We start from the raw sequence: 18,748 nt of genomic DNA on the forward strand, positions 1-18,748 counted from the left end.
AATAAATTAAAAAAGTATATATATATATTTACATCGATACTTGGTGTCACTGTATTGAAATAATATAGGCACTTAATTATCACAATATATCGCTGTATTGATCTTTCCCCGCACCCCTAATATATATATATATTATATTCTTATGTAATTCCTCCTCCTCCCCCTGCCATGGCTCCATCTGCCACACAACTATTGTTATTTTTGGATCTCTCTCATATATTTAGAAAGCTTTTTCCTGGCCTGTTGATCTGATTACAGGGCCATGTAATGAGTGCTATTCTAGTCATTTAGGGCAAAAAAAATAAAAATTAAAAATGCAAGTTTCTTTTCTGTTTTTTTTTCTCTAATTAAAAATGGCCCCATGCTGGTTTTTGTCTCCGCTCCCCTTAAACACACAGCGAGGAACCTCCAGCTAGTCTCCAATGACAGAATGAACCCAAATTAACCACAATTCCCTTTGAAAACAACCCAACATCTCAATGGAAAAACACGTGCATGAGGCCAAATATACACAAAAACTGCACACAGGTCTATTTATTGGTGTCATTTTCCAATTTATAGGGGCATTCTTTTATGAACTTTCAAGGGGCATCTTTTCCGAAAGCCTCTGCCCCTGAAGCCTATGCACATGTCGTACGTCTACTTCTCTCACTCTCTCTATCCACTGGTCACTGTGTTTTCTCTCCCCCCCCCTGCCCCCCTCGGGTTCACTGTATCTTCTCTCTCACCCCCCCCTGCCTCCCTCCCCAGACCACCTCCTCTGGTTAAGGTTCACTGTGTTTTCTCTCTCACCCCCCCTGCCCCCCTCCAGACCACCTCCTCTGGTTAAGGTTCACTGTGTTTTCTCTCTCACCCCCCCTGCCCCCCTCCAGACCACCTCCTCTGCCCTGAAAGGTGCCATACAGCTGGGCATCGGATACACCGTGGGCAACCTGAGCTCCAAGCCCGAGCGAGACGTGTTGATGCAGGACTTCTACGTCGTGGAGAGTATCTTCTTCCCCAGGTGTGTGTGGGCGTGCCCGTTCAGTTCCCATTCCTTACAGGGTCATTTACATTTAGTCATTTAGCTGAAACGCTTTTGATCCAAAACGACTTACAAGTTCTGTATGACAAGTCAGCGGGAAGGGTACGACTCTTACAACAGAGTAACAATGTTCATCAAACAGTGCTGCAACTTGGGCGCTGCGGTGATGAGTGCATAGTTGTAAATACATATTAGTATAGTAGGAAGAGTGCATGATAGTATAAGACGGTAAGAAGGTTAACGGAACGTAGACCAATCGCAGCCACTCTTATTGTCTGGGACCAAATGCGGCCACGCCCCCATTCCCAGTCAAAAGTGGGAATCTCTAGACGCTGTATACGGAAGTGGCTCTCAAGGTGACGATTAGACAACACTTTCTGTTGTCAGTAGATGGCAGCATTGGTTTAAAATTAAATAGTGAAAATGTTGAAAACTACATGAATACATTTCCCAAGACCCTTAGCACAGGTCACAGGTCACTGGGATGCATCTATTCTTCGACGTGATCTGAACAGCGGTATGCGACCGCAGTATAGCGACCGCGAATGGTAAACTAATTATCTTAACAAAAGTGCGCTGGTAGCGTTACATATGTTGTCTAAAGGGGGACATATGGTACAATTTAAGATTTGAATGATAATCGGCATATAAAGGACAACATGAAGCATCGTTTATTTGTAAGAAACCTCAATGAAAACGGTAATATTCGCTATTGTTATGAAAATGTGATAGAATCCTATAAAAATGTGGACGCACTTGGTCACCGTGACGTAGGTTTAATCAAATAAATTCAGATATTGATTGAAGAAGTGTGTTTTTAGTCATATGAACGTATGTGAACGAGCTCTCTCTCCTGTAGTAGTAACCCACCCCCGGAACACACTGGAGGTGGAGGCAGAACGTGCTGCTTGAGCAGCCACACCGGGCGCAGAGTTCTTAGTGTGTTCTGGGGGTACACGCACTGCTGATCCACTTCCAGGGTATACCGTCTGTAGTGTGGTAGTGAAAGGGTTAACCGTCTGTAGTGTGGTAGTGAAAGGGTTAACCGTCTGTAGTGTGGTAGTGAAAGGGTTAACCCGTTGGTAGTGTGGTAGTGAAAGGGTTAACCGTCTGTAGTGTGGTAGTGAAAGGGTTAACCCGTTGGTAGTGTGGTAGTGAAAGGGTTAACCTTCTGTAGTGTGGTAGTGAACGGGTTAACCTTCTGTAGTGTGGTAGTGAAAGGGTTAACCCGTTAGTAGTGTGGTAGTGAAAGGGTTAACCGTCTGTAGTGTGGTAGTGAAAGGGTTAACCTGATGTAGTGTGGTAGTGAAATGTTAACCTTCTGTAGTGTGGTAGTGAAAGGGTTAACCCGTTGGTAGTGTGGTAGTGAAAGGGTTAACCGTCTGTAGTGTGGTAGTGAAATGGTTAACCGTCTGTAGTGTGGTAGTGAAAGGGTTAACCGTCTGTAGTGTGGTAGTGAAAGGGTTAACCGTCTGTAGTGTGGTAGTGAAAGGGTTAACCGTCTGTAGTGTGGTAGTGAAAGGGTTAACCTTCTGTAGTGTGGTAGTGAAAGGGTTAACCCGTTGGTAGTGTGGTAGTGAAAGGGTTAACCGTATGTAGTGTGGTAGTGAAATGGTTAACCGTCTGTAGTGTGGTAGTGAAAGGGTTAACCGTCTGTAGTGTGGTAGTGAAAGGGTTAACCGTCTGTAGTGTGGTAGTGAAAGGGTTAACCATCTGTAGTGTGGTAGTGAAAGGGTTAACCGTCTGTAGTGTGGTAGTGAAAGGGTTAACCGTATGTAGTGTGGTAGTGAAATGGTTAACCGTCTGTAGTGTGGTAGTGAAAGGGTTAACCGTCTGTAGTGTGGTAGTGAAAGGGTTAACCTTCTGTAGTGTAGTAGTGAAAGGGTTAACCGTCTGTAGTGTGGTAGTGAACGGGTTAACCTTCTGTAGTGTAGTAGTGAAAGGGTTAACCTTCTGTAGTGTAGTAGTGAAAGGGTTAACCGTCTGTAGTGTGGTAGTGAAAGGGTTAACCTTCTGTAGTGTGGTAGTGAAAGGGTTAACCTTCTGTAGTGTGGTAGTGAAAGGGTTAACCGTCTGTAGTGTGGTAGTGAAAGGGTTAACCGTCTGTAGTGTGGTAGTGAAAGGGTTAACCGTCTGTAGTGTGGTAGTGAAAGGGTTAACCTTCTGTAGTGTGGTAGTGAAAGGGTTAACCCGTTGGTAGTGTGGTAGTGAAAGGGTTAACCGTCTGTAGTGTGGTAGTGAAAGGGTTAACCATCTGTAGTGTGGTAGTGAAAGGGTTAACCGTCTGTAGTGTGGTAGTGAAATGGTTAACCGTCTGTAGTGTGGTAGTGAAAGGGTTAACCTTCTGTAGTGTGGTAGTGAAAGGGTTAACCTTCTGTAGTGTGGTAGTGAAAGGGTTAACCGTCTGTAGTGTGGTAGTGAAAGGGTTAACCGTCTGTAGTGTGGTAGTGAAAGGGTTAACCGTCTGTAGTGTGGTAGTGAAAGGGTTAACCTTCTGTAGTGTAGTAGTGAAAGGGTTAACCGTCTGTAGTGTGGTAGTGAAAGGGTTAACCTTCTGTAGTGTAGTAGTGAAAGGGTTAACCTTCTGTAGTGTAGTAGTGAAAGGGTTAACCGTCTGTAGTGTGGTAGTGAAAGGGTTAACCGTCTGTAGTGTGGTAGTGAAAGGGTTAAGCACAGCTCAGTGTCTGTTCATTCTGCAGCGTTCTTAACTGGCGGTGTGCTCCAGGGGTTGGGATGTTATGCAAAACACCAAGTTGTCAAACACTTCAGTTCATGCATGTGTGCCTGCAGTGTTTCCTGCAGTGTTTCCTGCAGTGTTTCCTGCAGTGTTTCCTGCAGTGTTTCCTGCAGTGTCTCCTCCAGTGTCTCCTCCAGTGTTTCCTGCAGTGTTTCCTGCAGTGTTTCCTGCAGTGTTTCCTGCAGTGTCTCCTCCAGTGTTTCCTGCAGTGTTTCCTGCAGTGTCTCCTCCAGTGTTTCCTGCAGTGTTTCCTGCAGTGTTTCCTGCAGTGTTTCCTGCAGTGTCTCCTCCAGTGTTTCCTGCAGTGTTTCCTGCAGTGTCTCCTCCAGTGTTTCCTGCAGTGTTTCCTCCAGTGTTCCCTGCAGTGTCTCCTCCAGTGTTTCCTGCAGTGTTTCCTGCAGTGTTCCCTGCAGTGTCTCCTCCAGTGTTTCCTGCAGTGTTTCCTGCAGTGTTTCCTGCAGTGTTTCCTGCAGTGTCTCCTCCAGTGTTTCCTGCAGTGTTTCCTGCAGTGTTTCCTCCAGTGTCTCCTCCAGTGTCTCCTCCAGTGTTTCCTGCAGTGTTTCCTGCAGTGTCTCCTCCAGTGTTTCCTGCAGTGTTTCCTGCAGTGTCTCCTCCAGTGTTTCCTGCAGTGTTTCCTCCAGTGTTTCCTGCAGTGTCTCCTCCAGTGTCTCCTCCAGTGTTTCCTGCAGTGTTTCCTGCAGTGTTTCCTGTAGTGTTTCCTGCAGTGTTTCCTGCAGTGTCTCCTCCAGTGTCTCCTCCAGTGTTTCCTGCAGTGTTTCCTGCAGTGTTTCCTGCAGTGTTTCCTGCAGTGTTTCCTGCAGTGTCTCCTCCAGTGTTTCCTGCAGTGTTTCCTGCAGTGTCTCCTCCAGTGTTTCCTGCAGTGTTTCCTGCAGTGTTTCCTGCAGTGTTTCCTGCAGTGTCTCCTCCAGTGTTTCCTGCAGTGTTTCCTGCAGTGTCTCCTCCAGTGTTTCCTGCAGTGTTTCCTCCAGTGTTCCCTGCAGTGTCTCCTCCAGTGTTTCCTGCAGTGTTTCCTGCAGTGTTCCCTGCAGTGTCTCCTCCAGTGTTTCCTGCAGTGTTTCCTGCAGTGTTTCCTGCAGTGTTTCCTGCAGTGTCTCCTCCAGTGTTTCCTGCAGTGTTTCCTGCAGTGTCTCCTCCAGTGTCTCCTCCAGTGTTTCCTGCAGTGTTTCCTCCAGTGTTCCCTGCAGTGTCTCCTCCAGTGTTTCCTGCAGTGTTTCCTGCAGTGTGTCCTGCAGTGTTTCCTGCAGTGTTTCCTGCAGTGTTTCCTGCAGTGTTTCCTGCAGTGTCTCCTCCAGTGTTTCCTGCAGTGTTTCCTCCAGTGTTCCCTGCAGTGTCTCCTCCAGTGTTTCCTGCAGTGTCTCCTCCAGTGTTTCCTGCAGTGTTTCCTGCAGTGTTTCCTGCAGTGTTTCCTGCAGTGTCTCCTCCAGTGTTTCCTGCAGTGTTTCCTGCAGTGTTTCCTGCAGTGTGTCCTGCAGTGTTTCCTGCAGTGTTTCCTGCAGTGTTTCCTGCAGTGTTTCCTGCAGTGTTTACTGCAGTGTGTCCTGCAGTGTCTCCTGCAGTGTTTCCTGCAGTGTTTCCTGCAGTGTGTCCTGCAGTGTTTCCTGCAGTGTTTCCTGCAGTGTTTCCTGCAGTGTTTCCTGCAGTGTTTCCTGCAGTGTGTCCTGCAGTGTTTCCTGCAGTGTTTCCTGCAGTGTTTCCTGCAGTGTTTCCTGCAGTGTTTCCTGCAGTGTTTCCTGCAGTGTTTCCTGCAGTGTTTCCTGCAGTGTTTCCTGCAGTGTGTCCTGCAGTGTTTCCTGCAGTGTTTCCTGCAGTGTTTCCTGCAGTGTTTCCTGCAGTGTTTCCTGCAGTGTTTCCTGCAGCGTTTCCTGCAGCGTTTCCTGCAGTGTTTCCTGCAGTGTTTCCTGCAGTGTTTCCTGCAGCGTTTCCTGCAATGTTTCCTGCAGTGTTTCCTGCAGCGTTTCCTGCAGCGTTTCCTGCAGTGTTTCCCCTGAAAAAAAATCCATATTAGCGCACGCTGCCGGAGAAATAACTTAAACCGACCTTAGAATTGTTCGAAATATAGGCGGCTGGGTGGCGCAGCGGAGATTGCGCTCGTCACCAATGCGAGAGTCTCCGGTCAGCATTGCCCTGCGGCTTGGGCCGGCCGTCATACTAACTCGTTTGGCTGAGTTAGCGGGAGGGAAGTCGATGGGGTGGTAATCTGGCGTTGTGGACAGCGACTCCTACAGGTCAGGTCTGGGCGCCTGCTCAGCAAAAGACAGGAAGTGGTGAAGGCAGTGTGATCCTCCCACGCATTACACTTCACCAATGAGAGTCCTCGCTGTCAGGTGAAAAGAGAGCCGCTGGCTGTCTCCGCTTGTGTCGGAGGAACGTGCGTGGTAGACCTCAGGGCTCCCTAGACTGACCAGTAGGGGGCACATGCGCACAATGACCAGGTAGGGGAGGGGGGGAATTGGCATAATGCCAAAAAATTGGGATGGGAGGAAAAGCACAGAATATCAGGCGGAGAAACGACCAGGAAGGGAATATAGAAAAAATATATATAAGAATTGTTCGAGATAGGTTGTTCACTATTTGTATTGAACATATATATATAGATGATTTAATAGATAATATAAATAGAAAACATAGACATAGATACATAGAACATACTAAACTGTCTAACATACACAAATCATGGCATAGGCTACATTCTGCCTTCATTTTCCTGGGCTTTTGAAAGAAAAGCTCCAGGGCTCTTTGGTGGGGAATTCACTGGTAGGGGGCCCATTGATGAGACGCATACAAGCGGCCAGATGGTCTCCCTGCAGCCTGTTCCTCAGGTCAGTCTTCACCTGTAAATACGGAATCAATCACTAGACAATAAGTGGGGTTGAGATTTGTGGCAAGTCAAATAACAAATCTGATTACAAATGACTAGTCCACCAGATGGATACATCTTGATATTTGTCCAGTGTGTTCATTAGATGGGTGAAATCCTCTTCCAGTGACTCTGTGCCCGTTTTCTTAGGCAGTTAGCCTCGCTGCCACGCTTAAAGGCCTCTTTGCTTTTGGAAAGAGTGACAAAAAAAAAAAATATATATATATATATATTTTTGTGCATTTGACTAAGAGGTTGGCAGTCGACTACGGCTCCTTTCGATTGATTAGTTGACTATTCGACTAGTCATGGTCAGCCCTAGTAATTTGTAATATTATACCCAGCTCCTCCAGTCCACGGCAGGTGGCACGTCCTGGCCCTGCCTGGTTGTGGAGCCTGATTGCCTCCGGCACAAAGGACTGCCCCGAAGCGCTTTGTGGTATGTCGGGGGGGGGGGGGGGTAAGTCTGTGGCTAAACGTGGACCGCATTGCGGTCAGCTCATCATGGAGGGGGTGGCGGGGGTTCTCAAGGTACAGCTTCCTCCTCGTCCTCCCCTCTGCCACCATCTATCTCATCTCTCTCTTCTCTCATCTCTCTCTTCTCTCATCTCTCTCTTCTTCTCGTCTCTCATCTCTCTCTTCTCTCATCTCTCTTCTCTCTTCTCTCATTTCTCTCTTCTCTCGTCTCTCTCATCTCTCTCTTCTCTCATCTCTCTCTTCTCTCTTCTCTCTTCTCTCTCTTCTCTCATCTCTCTCTTCTTCTCGTCTCTCATCTCTCTCTTCTCTCATCTCTCTTCTCTCTTCTCTCATTTCTCTCTTCTCTCGTCTCTCTCATCTCTCTCATCTCTCTCTTCTCTCATCTCTCTCTCTTCTCTCTTCTCTCTCTTCTCTCGTCTCTCGTCTCTCTCTTCTCTCTTCTCTCATCTCTCTCTTCTCTCATCTCTCTCTTCTCTCATATTTCTCTTCTCTCATCTCTCTTCTCTCTATTCTCTCTATTCTCTCGTCTCTCTCTTCTCTCATCTCTCTCATCTCTCTCTTCTCTCTTCTCTCTCTTCTCTCTCTTCTCTCGTTTCTCTCTTCTCTCTCTTCTCTCATCGCTCTCTCGCTCTTCGCTCTTCTCTCTTATCTCTCTCATCTCTCTCTCTCGTCTCTCTCTTCTCTCTCTTCTCTCCTCTCTCATCTCTCGTCTCTCTCATCTCTCGTCTCTCTCTTCTCTCTTCTCTCTTCTCTCTCTCTCTCGTCTCTCTCTCTCTCTTCTCTCTCTTCTCTCGTCTCTGTCTCTCTCCTACAGCGAGGGCAGCAATCTCACTCCGGCGCACCACTATCCAGACTTCCGCTTCAAGACGTACGCCCCGGTGGCGTTCCGTTACTTCAGAGAGCTGTTCGGCATCAGGCCCGACGACTATCTGGTGAGAGATATGCTTTGTTGTTGTTTCTGTGACTGCTTTTTTAACCCTTTCACTGCCACACGACAGAAGGTTAACCCTTTACTATCACACAACCGACAGTCACCATGTCGTGTGATAGTAAAGGGTTAACCTTCTGTCGTGTGGCAGTGAAAGGGTTAACCTTCTGTGTATTGTCGCAGTGAAAGGGTTAACCGCTTGGTAGTGCGGCGGTGAAAGGGTTAATCTCATAATAAACAGAGTATCTGCGGGGTATTATTCTAAAGTCTTAAATTCATGATTCTCAATTAAGGTATTACAAAGTCTTACATTTGCACAGGTAATATATGTTAATATATTTGCTGGGCTACCGGGAGCTTGGTGCATCTGGCAGGAGCTTATATGGAATATGCGCAAGAGTTTAAATTGGCGCACAATGTTGCTATGTGTTTTCTTTGTTTTTGCTAGTAGTGGTCGTGAAATTGGTATTACATTTAGCTCTAAGTGGTATTAAAAAGGTCCCTGTTAAGCCTTAAGGTCCCCCTATAGGGGACTTTTCTTTTCTTTATCATAAATCGATCAATAGAGACCGTATTAGATCCCCAATTATCATATCATGAGGTATTGTTGGAAAGCCACACTCATTGGCTACAACCCTGTGCAAAGATTTTCGAGATCGCCAAATGATTGACGGAGCTAGAGCCCCGGGAGTCGGGGGTGGTAATGTGTACTTTTGCGTACTTTGGGGCACGCCTCACATATCGGCATGTAACTCAAGAACCGCTGAACGGATTTTGTCACCTGAAAGGGCAATCGACAGGCAACAAATAGGGCTTTAATTCTATCTATATATTGTATTAAAAGAAATGCACACCTGAGCCACTAGAGGTCGGCAAAGAATCGTCCACATGTGGGCCCTTGGATGTTAACACTTTGGGTGCCATGGGTTAAATTCATTATATACCATAGGTTGCCGGCTCTATTTGTCTATGGAGAAGTACCCCTTCTTTGCATGGCTATAACTTTTTAAATTCTATTGCTACATTGCCATTATTAGGGCCCATTCAAAGTCCTATATGTATTGTTCATTGTGTAGCAACGTTAAACTTTTTCATTCACATATTCATAGTAAAGTATGGTCTAATGTATAAGTATGTTTTCATCTCTTTCTGCAGCTTTCTCCAGAACGTGATCTATAGCCCCAAATGCATTATATTGATGATGAAATACAGTTTGATGGCAATCGGGGCGATATAAAAAATTTCAATTGGACGTACTTCTAGAATGATCTACGTATGATCTGATGATGACCGGATGGGCGGGGGATCGTTTATATTTCCGTGGGCAGCGTTATATCATTCATCTAGTGTGGGTCATATGTTCATCATAACAGTTTATATGGAACACGTTCAACAATAACGCTGAATCTTACCGGATATTCCTCGCGCCGTTGGACGATCAGCGTGGTGTAGACCGTTTTCGATTATGGGATGTTTATCCTGATGAACCATTTCCAGCTTGTATAATACTATATACGTCCAAATCATGTTGTTTATCGAGTTATTGGCAATGGATCGCTATATATTGTGCCGAGCCAGAGTGCCGGCAGCCAAACCGAGTGCCCGGAAGTAATATGGCCGACCAGCACAACCTCCACAGCACTTCCTGTTTGGCGATTGCGCCGATCGGCCACCAGATGGCGCTCCTGAACCGCCAGAGAGCTCAGTGGGTCCTCCTGGTGGATCTCAGGCCAGTGGAGGGGAAATATGAATCCGATCACAGATTTTTGAAATATTGATATTAAAGACGCTGTAAAGCGTCCTTCGGCAACTTGAGCATGGCCGGGAATGACGCTGTAAAGCGTTTCCCGGCAGTTAAAGTGTTAAGAGGTCAATGTTTTTAAATATATTTTTTGTAGCCAAGAGTAAAGACCATAACCCTATCAAAAACAGTAGTCAAAGTGTATATTTTCATTTTTACCGATGTTTTATACGATTTATCGGAAATACAAATTTATCAGAAAATGCTAATTATCGTAAAAACCGCAAGGAAATGACTAAATCCAGATTCAACCCTGCCATTGGAAAGAGGAGCATTTTCCCTATCCATAGATGTATGATTTGGCCATAATAAGGTCAAGGTCAAGTTCAAGGTCAAATATGAATTTATAATTAAAATCGATTATCATTAATTACTGTATCTACAAATCCTTCTGTTTAATCATCTTCCCACGGTTCATTTGCTTCGATTTTTTTGTACACATGATCTCAATAAGGTGGTGAATGAGCTCAGTGAGCATTTTCTCCTACCCGTAACAATTTTTGATCAAAGATGCAAAAATCATAAATCATAATTTATATTCTCCTTTGTTTCATCACAATTTAATCAAGCCTAGTAACAGACACACTATTTCTGACACTGGAAATACATACCCCCAGGTCCCTAGATGTTCCTAGATACCAAGAACATGCAAATTGACCTTGCAGAAGTGGAGCAATCTTCCATTTACTTGTACCTTTAGGCGAAATACGGCTTACAGATTAACAGGTTAATGCGTGGCAGCGCATAGCCATATCCCGGAAACAGCGTGGCAGCCAATGAGTTAAGTACTCTGCAAAAACACAATACAAATATAATGTTTTCATAGCACATGCAGCACGAGTATCTATTAGCAAGGAACACCCTCCCTCAGACCATCAGAGACTCTCCCTCACTCACTCTCCACCTTCAAATCCCGACTCAAAACCCACCTGTTCTCCCAAGCCTTCAACCTTCCCCACCTATAACCACCCTCCTTCAACCTACCACCTCCCTCCTCCCTTTCCTCTTCCCTACCTTCTCTCCTCTCCTGCCCCTCCTACCCCTTTCCCCCTCCCCTCGGTTTCCCCTACTTACTTTCCTGATTGTCTCCCCCACTGGCTTCTGTATTTGTTGTTTGTTACTCATGGTTTTATGATTTTGTGTATTCATATTGTTCCCTGTGGTTCTATGTTTCTTTGTTCTCTGTTTTTTTATCCCGTGTAGCTTGCGTGCCCTGAATGCGTACACTGTACATTATGTACACTGTATATTATGTACACTGTATATTGTGTACACTGTATATTATGTACACTGTATATTATGTACACTGTATATTATGTGTACACTATATTATGTACACTGTATATTATGTGCACTGTATATTATGTACACTGTATATTATGTACACTGTCTATTATGTACACTGTATATTATGTACATTGTATATTATGTACACTGTCTATTATGTACACTGTATTATTCCTGTGGTTGGCAGCAGTGGTGGTATGACCTTGAAATAGCTCCTTTACCTTGTGGGGTCTGCCCAGTGTCCCCACAGTGACAAGAAACATTTAGCTTTCATCACTTGGTCCCCACAACGGTAGGTAACAAGGGCACATATACTGTACACACACATACACTTCAACATGCACATAGACACATGCATGCATGTACAAATGTGTGCAGGTATATACATATATATATATATTTTTGCACATGGTGCCTGGTCTTTTGTGAGGAGACACACAGATACAGTCACACCTATAGACTCACACTACCTGCACCAGATGGAGATTAGCAGACTAATGCTCTCTTTCTTAAGCCCCGAGCGATGGCAGCAGACACACTGTGTGTGTGTGTGTGTGTGTGTGTGTGTGTGTGTGTGTGTGTGTGTGTGTGTGTGTGTGTGTGCGTGCGTCCGTGTATGCGTGCGTGTGTGTGTGTGTGGCTGTGTATGCGTGTGTGTCTGTGCGTGTGTGTGTGTGTGTGTATGAGTGGGTGTGTGTATGTGCATGCGTGTGTGTATGTGTGTGGGTGTGGGTGTGTGTGTGTGCGTGCGTCCGTGTATGTGTGCGTGTGTGTGTGTGTGTGTGTGTGTGTGTGTGTGTGTGCGTGTGTGTGTGTGTGGTGTACAGAACGCATGGTGTGTTTCCACCTTTTCCTACTGTGTTTTGCCGACACCAGTGTGTCTGTGTTGTATCGACTAAGCCATGAGAATCATACTCGCTATAATCCAACACACAGCTACTCCTTCATGCTCATGGTCTATGTCTTAGTTAAGACAAACATTAAATAATTAATACTGTCGTCACGGAACATTCTGTCATTAGTGTCCTGTTCCCAATGTCCTCTTCAATCTACAACGTACATACAACATATAACACACGCATACAACGTATAATGTATGACGTATATATCATGCCAGTTAGGGTACCTTATGTATACTGCACCTGTGTATACTGTTTACTTTACCTACTCATAGTATATATTCAGCTTCTACATCTTTATTGCCCATATCTATTTACAACGTACTATATAACCGATAGGGCAAACAGACCCTCATAATGCATAATGCTATGCACATTTGTTTACACCGTTTACTCTCATATTAATTAATTATAGTTATTATATATAATTAACTCTCTATAAACAGTATAAACTGTTTATTTTAGTTTTTTTCTTACATTTAAAAAAGTATTCAGATAAAATTGTATTGCCTATATTTATGTCTTTCTAGTATTACCCTGCCCATACCCGTACCGCCCCTTCCCCCATACTGCTATGACACCCAAACTTATCTTATATTATATTATCTTATCTTAACGCTGCTACTAATGATTATTTAAGTAATCGATTGATTAAACGATTATTTTATATATTAATCTGTCTAATGTAAATGATTAAACAAAAATAAATAGCCAATGGAACATTTAATTTTTTTTTTATATACTTCTGTTTTATTTTTTCCGTGAATTCACACTGAAACCAAGCTAATTGAATGCACTTTAACAGGGTATTTTTAAGAGCAGTTTTTAACAATCCTGAATTGTTTGTTTAGTATTTCCGTTAGACTATAGACCCTTTGGACGTTTCAACTGCCGCCAATGAAACGCTTCGACGCAGTACATCTTTAATCGATTTATTCTATCCGGTGGATTAATCGCGGCACGCCTCCTCCAAACCGCGGGCCGTGGGAGTCGCATGCTATCTTTAAACGGTTATAGTAGTAGGCACATCAGAGGAGACTGATGAGAGCAGAGGCCTTTTTTTAAGCTTTTTTTTTTTTTTTTTTTTAACTTAAATTTTTATTAACATTATAGACAAACAACACTTACACAAAAATGGAACCCATAATACAACATTGTTAAACAGACATAAATAATAAAGTACAAAAAATATAATACAATTGTAATACCCAACAAAATAAAAATAAAATCAGAAAATGCTAACTAAGTCAAAAGTGTGTGACATGGGTTCAGAGACCCTCCTTGAACCTCTTTCCTCCTTTACCCTTTGCCCTCTTGTGATGCATTTGGTTCTTCCTCTGTGATGTCGTTTTCGTTCCCCTTGTAATCCTCCCACTTTCCCCATCTTTCTCCAAATTTCTCTTCCTGTAACCTCAGCATGTGTGTTATCCTCTCCATATCCTGTATCTCCTCCACTATTCCTACCCATTGTGCTATTGTCGGTGGGTCTTCTTTGTACCACAGTCTTGTTATTGCTTTTCTGGCCGCTATCAACATTATCTTTATTAAATATTTGTCCCCCCCTTGTATTCCCTCGTGTGTCAGGTCTCCTAAGTAAAGCACCAGTCCTGTTTGTGGTAACCCGTATCCTAATATTCTGATCATTGCCTCCCCTATCTCCTCCCAATACCCCTTCAACTTCTGACATCCCCAGAATATGTGCATGTGATTTGCCCCCTCCTTCCCACACATCCTCCAGCATGCTCTTTGTGTTGGTGCATATTTTCCCTTCAGCTCTGGGGTTATAAAGAATCTGATTATGTTTTTCCATCCAAACTCTTTCCATATCCTCGATCCTGTTGTTGAATGTTGCACCTCGCATATGTTCCCCCATTCCTTCCCTGTTATTCCTATCTTTAGTTCTCTCTCCCATTTCTCCCTTATATAATCGGTCGTGTGTCCCTTGCTGGTCATTATAGCCCGGTACAGTGCTGATATTACCCTTCCTTTCCCTCCTTCGTATGCCCTTACTATCATCCTAATTATTCCATTCTGTTCTTCTTCCTTGTCCCCTCTTATTTCTTTATTATAGTAATCTCTAATCTGTAGATATCTGAAGTGGTCCCTGTTTTCTAGTCCAAAGTTCTCCTTTAATTTTTGTAGTGTTTGCATTTCCCCCTTCTCTATCATTTTGCATATCGCTGTTGCCCCCCCCCCCCCCCCCCCCTCTCCCACCTCCTGAATCCATGGTCCAGCCTCCCTGGTTTGAATCTCTTGTCATGTGCTATCCATATCAGAACCCCTGACTGCTTTTCTAATTTGTGTGTTTTTACTACTCTGTTCCATATGGTCAAGGTGCATTTGGTGATAGGATCTAACAGTCCCTCTTTTTCTTTGAACAGTTCCCTATCTCCCACCAGAGCTTGTACCTTGTATCCCTCCCCTTCTTTTTCAATGTCTTTCCATCTTGCCTCATATCTGTCGTTACACCAGCACGTCACTGCTCTCAGTTGCGCTGCATAATAATAATCTTGTAGGCTGGGTACTGCCATCCCTCCCTCTTCCTTTGGTAGTTGTAGTGTTTTATATCTGACCCGTGGTCTTCTCCCCGCCCATATGAACCTCGATATCAGTCTGTCCCACTCCCTGAATTGATTCTGTGGTATTTGTATCGGTAGTGATTGGAACAGGTACAGTAACCTTGCTAGTATGTTCATTTTAATGACCTCTATTCTTGAATTGAAGTCCAAGGGCATTACTGTCCATCTCTCCAAGTCTCTCTTGATGTTCTGATTTATCTGTGTATAGTTCGCCTCAAACAGTTTCCCCACCCCTCTCGTGATGTTCACCCCTAAGTATTTAATCTTGTCCATGTCCCATCTTATAAGCTATTTTCTTTTTTACCCTTGGGTGAGATTTTCTCATTCCGCGCAGAGAACTCATGGCTGGTCCCAGTGGGAATGGAAAGCCTCACCCTGGCAGTGTTAGTGCCACGTTAGTGCCAAGCTCCCTGCCCATTGAGCTACGCAGGACCATTCGTCTCCTATAGTCTCATTGGTCCCTTGGGATTGGACGCAGTTTTGATGTTTTCAAGGTTTTTCTCTCTCTCTCAGTATTCTCTATGTAACGAGCCACTCATCGAGCTGTCCAATCCGGGGGCTAGCGGTTCCATATTCTACGTGACCCGCGACGACGAGTTCATCATCAAAACCGTGGACCACAAGGAGGCAGAATTCCTCCAGAAACTACTTCCTGGTTACTACATGGTGAGTACAGAAACTACTTCCTGGTTACTATATGGTATACATAAATACTTCCTGGTTACTACATGGTATACATAAACTACTTCCTGGTTACTACATGGTATACATAAACTACTTCCTGGTTACTACATGGTATACATAAACTACTTCCTGGTTACTACATGGTATAAAGAAACTACTTCCTGGTTACTACATGGTATACATAAACTACTTCCTGGTTACTACATGGTATACATAAACTACTTCCTGGTTACTACATGGTATAAAGAAACTACTTCCTGGTTACTACATGGTATACATAAACTACTTCCTGGTTACTACATGGTATACATAAACTACTTCCTGGTTACTACATGGTATAAAGAAACTACTTCCTGGTTACTACATGGTATACATAAACTACTTCCTGGTTACTACATGGTATACATAAACGACTTCCTGGTTACTACATGGTATAAAGAAACTACTTCCTGGTTACTACATGGTATACATAAACTACTTCCTGGTTACTACATGGTATACATAAATACTTCCTGGTTACTACATGGTATAAATAAACTACTTCCTGGTTACTACATGGTATAAAGAAACTACTTCCTGGTTACTACATGGTATACATAAACTACTTCCTGGTTACTACTCTCCTCCTTTTCCCGCCTCCTCCCTCCCTCCCTCCCTCCCTCCCTCCCTCCCTCCCTCCCTCCCTCCCTCCCTCCCTTGTTGCCCCCCCCCACTCCCCCCCCCCCCCCCCCCAGAACCTGAACCAGAACCCGAGGACCCTGCTGCCAAAGTTCTTCGGCCTCTACTGCGTCCAGTCGGGGGGGAAGAACATCCGCGTGGTGGCGATGAACAACGTGTTGCCGCGGGCCGTGCGCATGCACAGCAAGTTCGACCTCAAGGGCTCCACCTACAAGAGGAGGGCGTCCAGGAAGGAGCGGAGAAGACGCGGCCCACCTTCAAGGACCTGGACTTCCTGACCGACGTCCCCGAGGGCCTGTCCATGGACCAGGACACATACGGCGCCCTGCTCAAGACCCTGCAGAGGGACTGTCTGGTGAGAGAGGGGGGAGGAGGGAGGAGGGGGGAGGGAGGGAGGGAGGAGGGAGAGGGAGGGGGGAGAGGGAGGAGGAGGGAGAGGGAGGGAGGGAGGGATGGAGGGAGGAGGGAGAGGGAGGGGGGAGAGGGAGGAGGGAGAGGGAGGGAGGGAGGGAGGGAGGGAGGGAGGGAGGGAGGGAGGGAGGGAGGGAGGGAGGGAGGGAGGAGGGAGAGGGAGGGGGGAGAGGGAGGGAGGAGGGGGATGGAGGAGGGAGAGGGAGGAGGGAGAGGGAGGAGGGAGGGGGGAGAGGGAGGGGGAGGGAGGAGGGAGAGGGAGGAGGGAGAGGGAGGGAGGGAGGGAGGGAGAGGGAGGGGGGAGAGGGAGGGAGAGGGAGGGGGGAGAGGGAGGGGAGGGAGGAGGGAGAGGGAGGGGAGGGATGGAGGGAGGGAGGGAGGAGGGAGAGGGAGGGGGGAAGAGAGAGGGGGGGGGAGGAGGGAGGGAGAGGAGGGAGAGAGGGAGAGAGAGAGAGAGAGAGGGAGGGAGATCTACTTTTTTATTGCACTGTAAATGAGAGCTATTTTATTGCACTACTTTTATTCAGTCTGCATTTCAACCCCTCTCACTACCACACTACAAAGGGTTAATCATTGCTTTTTATTATGTACATTTTAACCTAATTGTATGTTCCTGGCCAAATTCCCAATCAGGTCTCTGACATCAAGGCCACCTTATCATCCCTGCCCCCTTAATTGGCTGATATCAATCCCTGTCTCCTGAGCCGTTCAGCCATTGTGTAGTGTGATGTGTGCCTGGTGCCAGTGTATGGTAGCCATTGTGTAGTGTGATGTGTGCCGGGTGCCAGTGTATGGTAGTCATTGTGTAGTGTGATGTGTGCCTGGTGCCAGTGTATGGTAGCCATTGTGTAGTGTGATGTGTGCCGGTGCCAGTGTATGGTAGTCATTGTGTAGTGTGATGTGTGCCTGGTGCCAGTGTATGGTAGTCATTGTGTAGTGTGACGTGTGCCTGGTGCCAGTGTATGGTAGTCATTGTGTAGTGTGATGTGTGCCTGGTGCCAGTGTATGGTAGTCAGTGTGTAGTGTGATGTGTGCCTGGTGCCAGTGTATGGTAGTCATTGTGTAGTGTGACGTGTGCCTGGTGCCAGTGTATGGTAGTCATTGTGTAGTGTGACGTGTGCCTGGTGCCAGTGTATGGTAGTCATTGTGTAGTGTGACGTGTGCCTGGTGCCAGTGTATGGTAGTCATTGTGTAGTGTGACGTGTGCCTGGTGCCAGTGTATGGTAGTCATTGTGTAGTGTGACGTGTGCCTGGTGCCAGTGTATGGTAGTCATTGTGTAGTGTGATGTGTGCCTGGTGCCAGTGTATGGTAGTCATTGTGTAGTGTGATGTGTGCCTGGTGCCAGTGTATGGTAGTCATTGTGTATTGTGGTGTGTGCCTGGTGTCAGTGTATGGTAGTCATTGTGTAGTGTGATGTGTGCCTGGTGCCAGTTTATGGTAGTCATTGTGTAGTGTGACGTGTGCCTGGTGCCAGTGTATGGTAGTCATTGTGTAGTGTGACGTGTGCCTGGTGCCAGTGTATGGTAGTCATTATGTAGTGTGATGTGTGCGTGGTGCCAGTGTATGGTAGCCATTGTGTAGTGTGATGTGTGCCTGGTGCCAGTGTATGGTAGCCATTGTGTAGTGTGATGTGTGCCTGGTGCCAGTGTATGGTAGTCATTGTGTAGTGTGACGTGTGCCTGGTGCCAGTGTATGGTAGTCATTGTGTAGTGTGATGTGTGCGTGGTGCCAGTGTATGGTAGTCATTGTGTAGTGTGACGTGTGCGTGCCAGTGTATGGTAGTCATTGTGTAGTGTGATGTGTGCCTGGTGCCAGTGTATGGTAGTCATTGTGTAGTGTGACGTGTGCCTGGTGCCAGTGTATGGTAGTCATTGTGTAGTGTGATGTGTGCCGGGTGCCAGTGTAACGGCAGCCATTGAGCCTGTAGCCCAAGGTGCTACCAGTGGTGGTGAAGGAGGCCATTTCTACCCTACATTGTAAAGCGCTTGAGTGTCTAGAAAAGCACTATATAAATGCAAGTAATTATTATTATTATTATTATTATGTCTCTCCATTTCTGCCATGAAGCACCCTGGGCTGCAATTCTTTATTATTATATTATTACAGTACTGTCCAGGATATAAGAACCGGAGTGGAAAGTTTTGTTTTCACTCTAGTTTTAAGTACTGTATAGTTCAACTTGGAAGTACTTGTGTAATTGTACTTCGTTACAATACTTAACTGTTTTTGGGGGATTTGTACTTTACTTTACTCAAGTATTATTTGGTTTGTATACTTGTACTTTTACTCAATTACATTTCAGAGAAAAAAAACATACTTTTTACTCCTTACATTTAAAATGCAGACCTACAAAGTACAAATCTC

General features: G+C 45.5%; 1 protein-coding gene across 1 annotated transcript; it reads left to right on the plus strand.

Moving 5' to 3' along the window:
- Positions 1-872: 872 nt before the first annotated feature.
- On the plus strand, positions 873-16,327 carry LOC311248573 (phosphatidylinositol 4-phosphate 5-kinase type-1 gamma-like; the record flags this gene model as incomplete). Its single annotated transcript, XM_084339435.1, is given in 5 exon segments — positions 873-1,003; positions 7,931-8,048; positions 15,124-15,276; positions 16,029-16,206; positions 16,209-16,327. Coding segments are annotated over 5 exon segments (699 nt in total), but the record flags the coding sequence as incomplete, so codon positions are not given.
- Between the last annotated feature and the right edge of the window lie 2,421 nt (positions 16,328-18,748).

Source organism: Notolepis coatsorum (genome assembly GCF_963971535.1).
Source record: "Notolepis coatsorum genome assembly, contig: SCAFFOLD_3124, whole genome shotgun sequence".
Lineage (NCBI taxonomy): Eukaryota > Metazoa > Chordata > Actinopteri > Aulopiformes > Paralepididae > Notolepis > Notolepis coatsorum.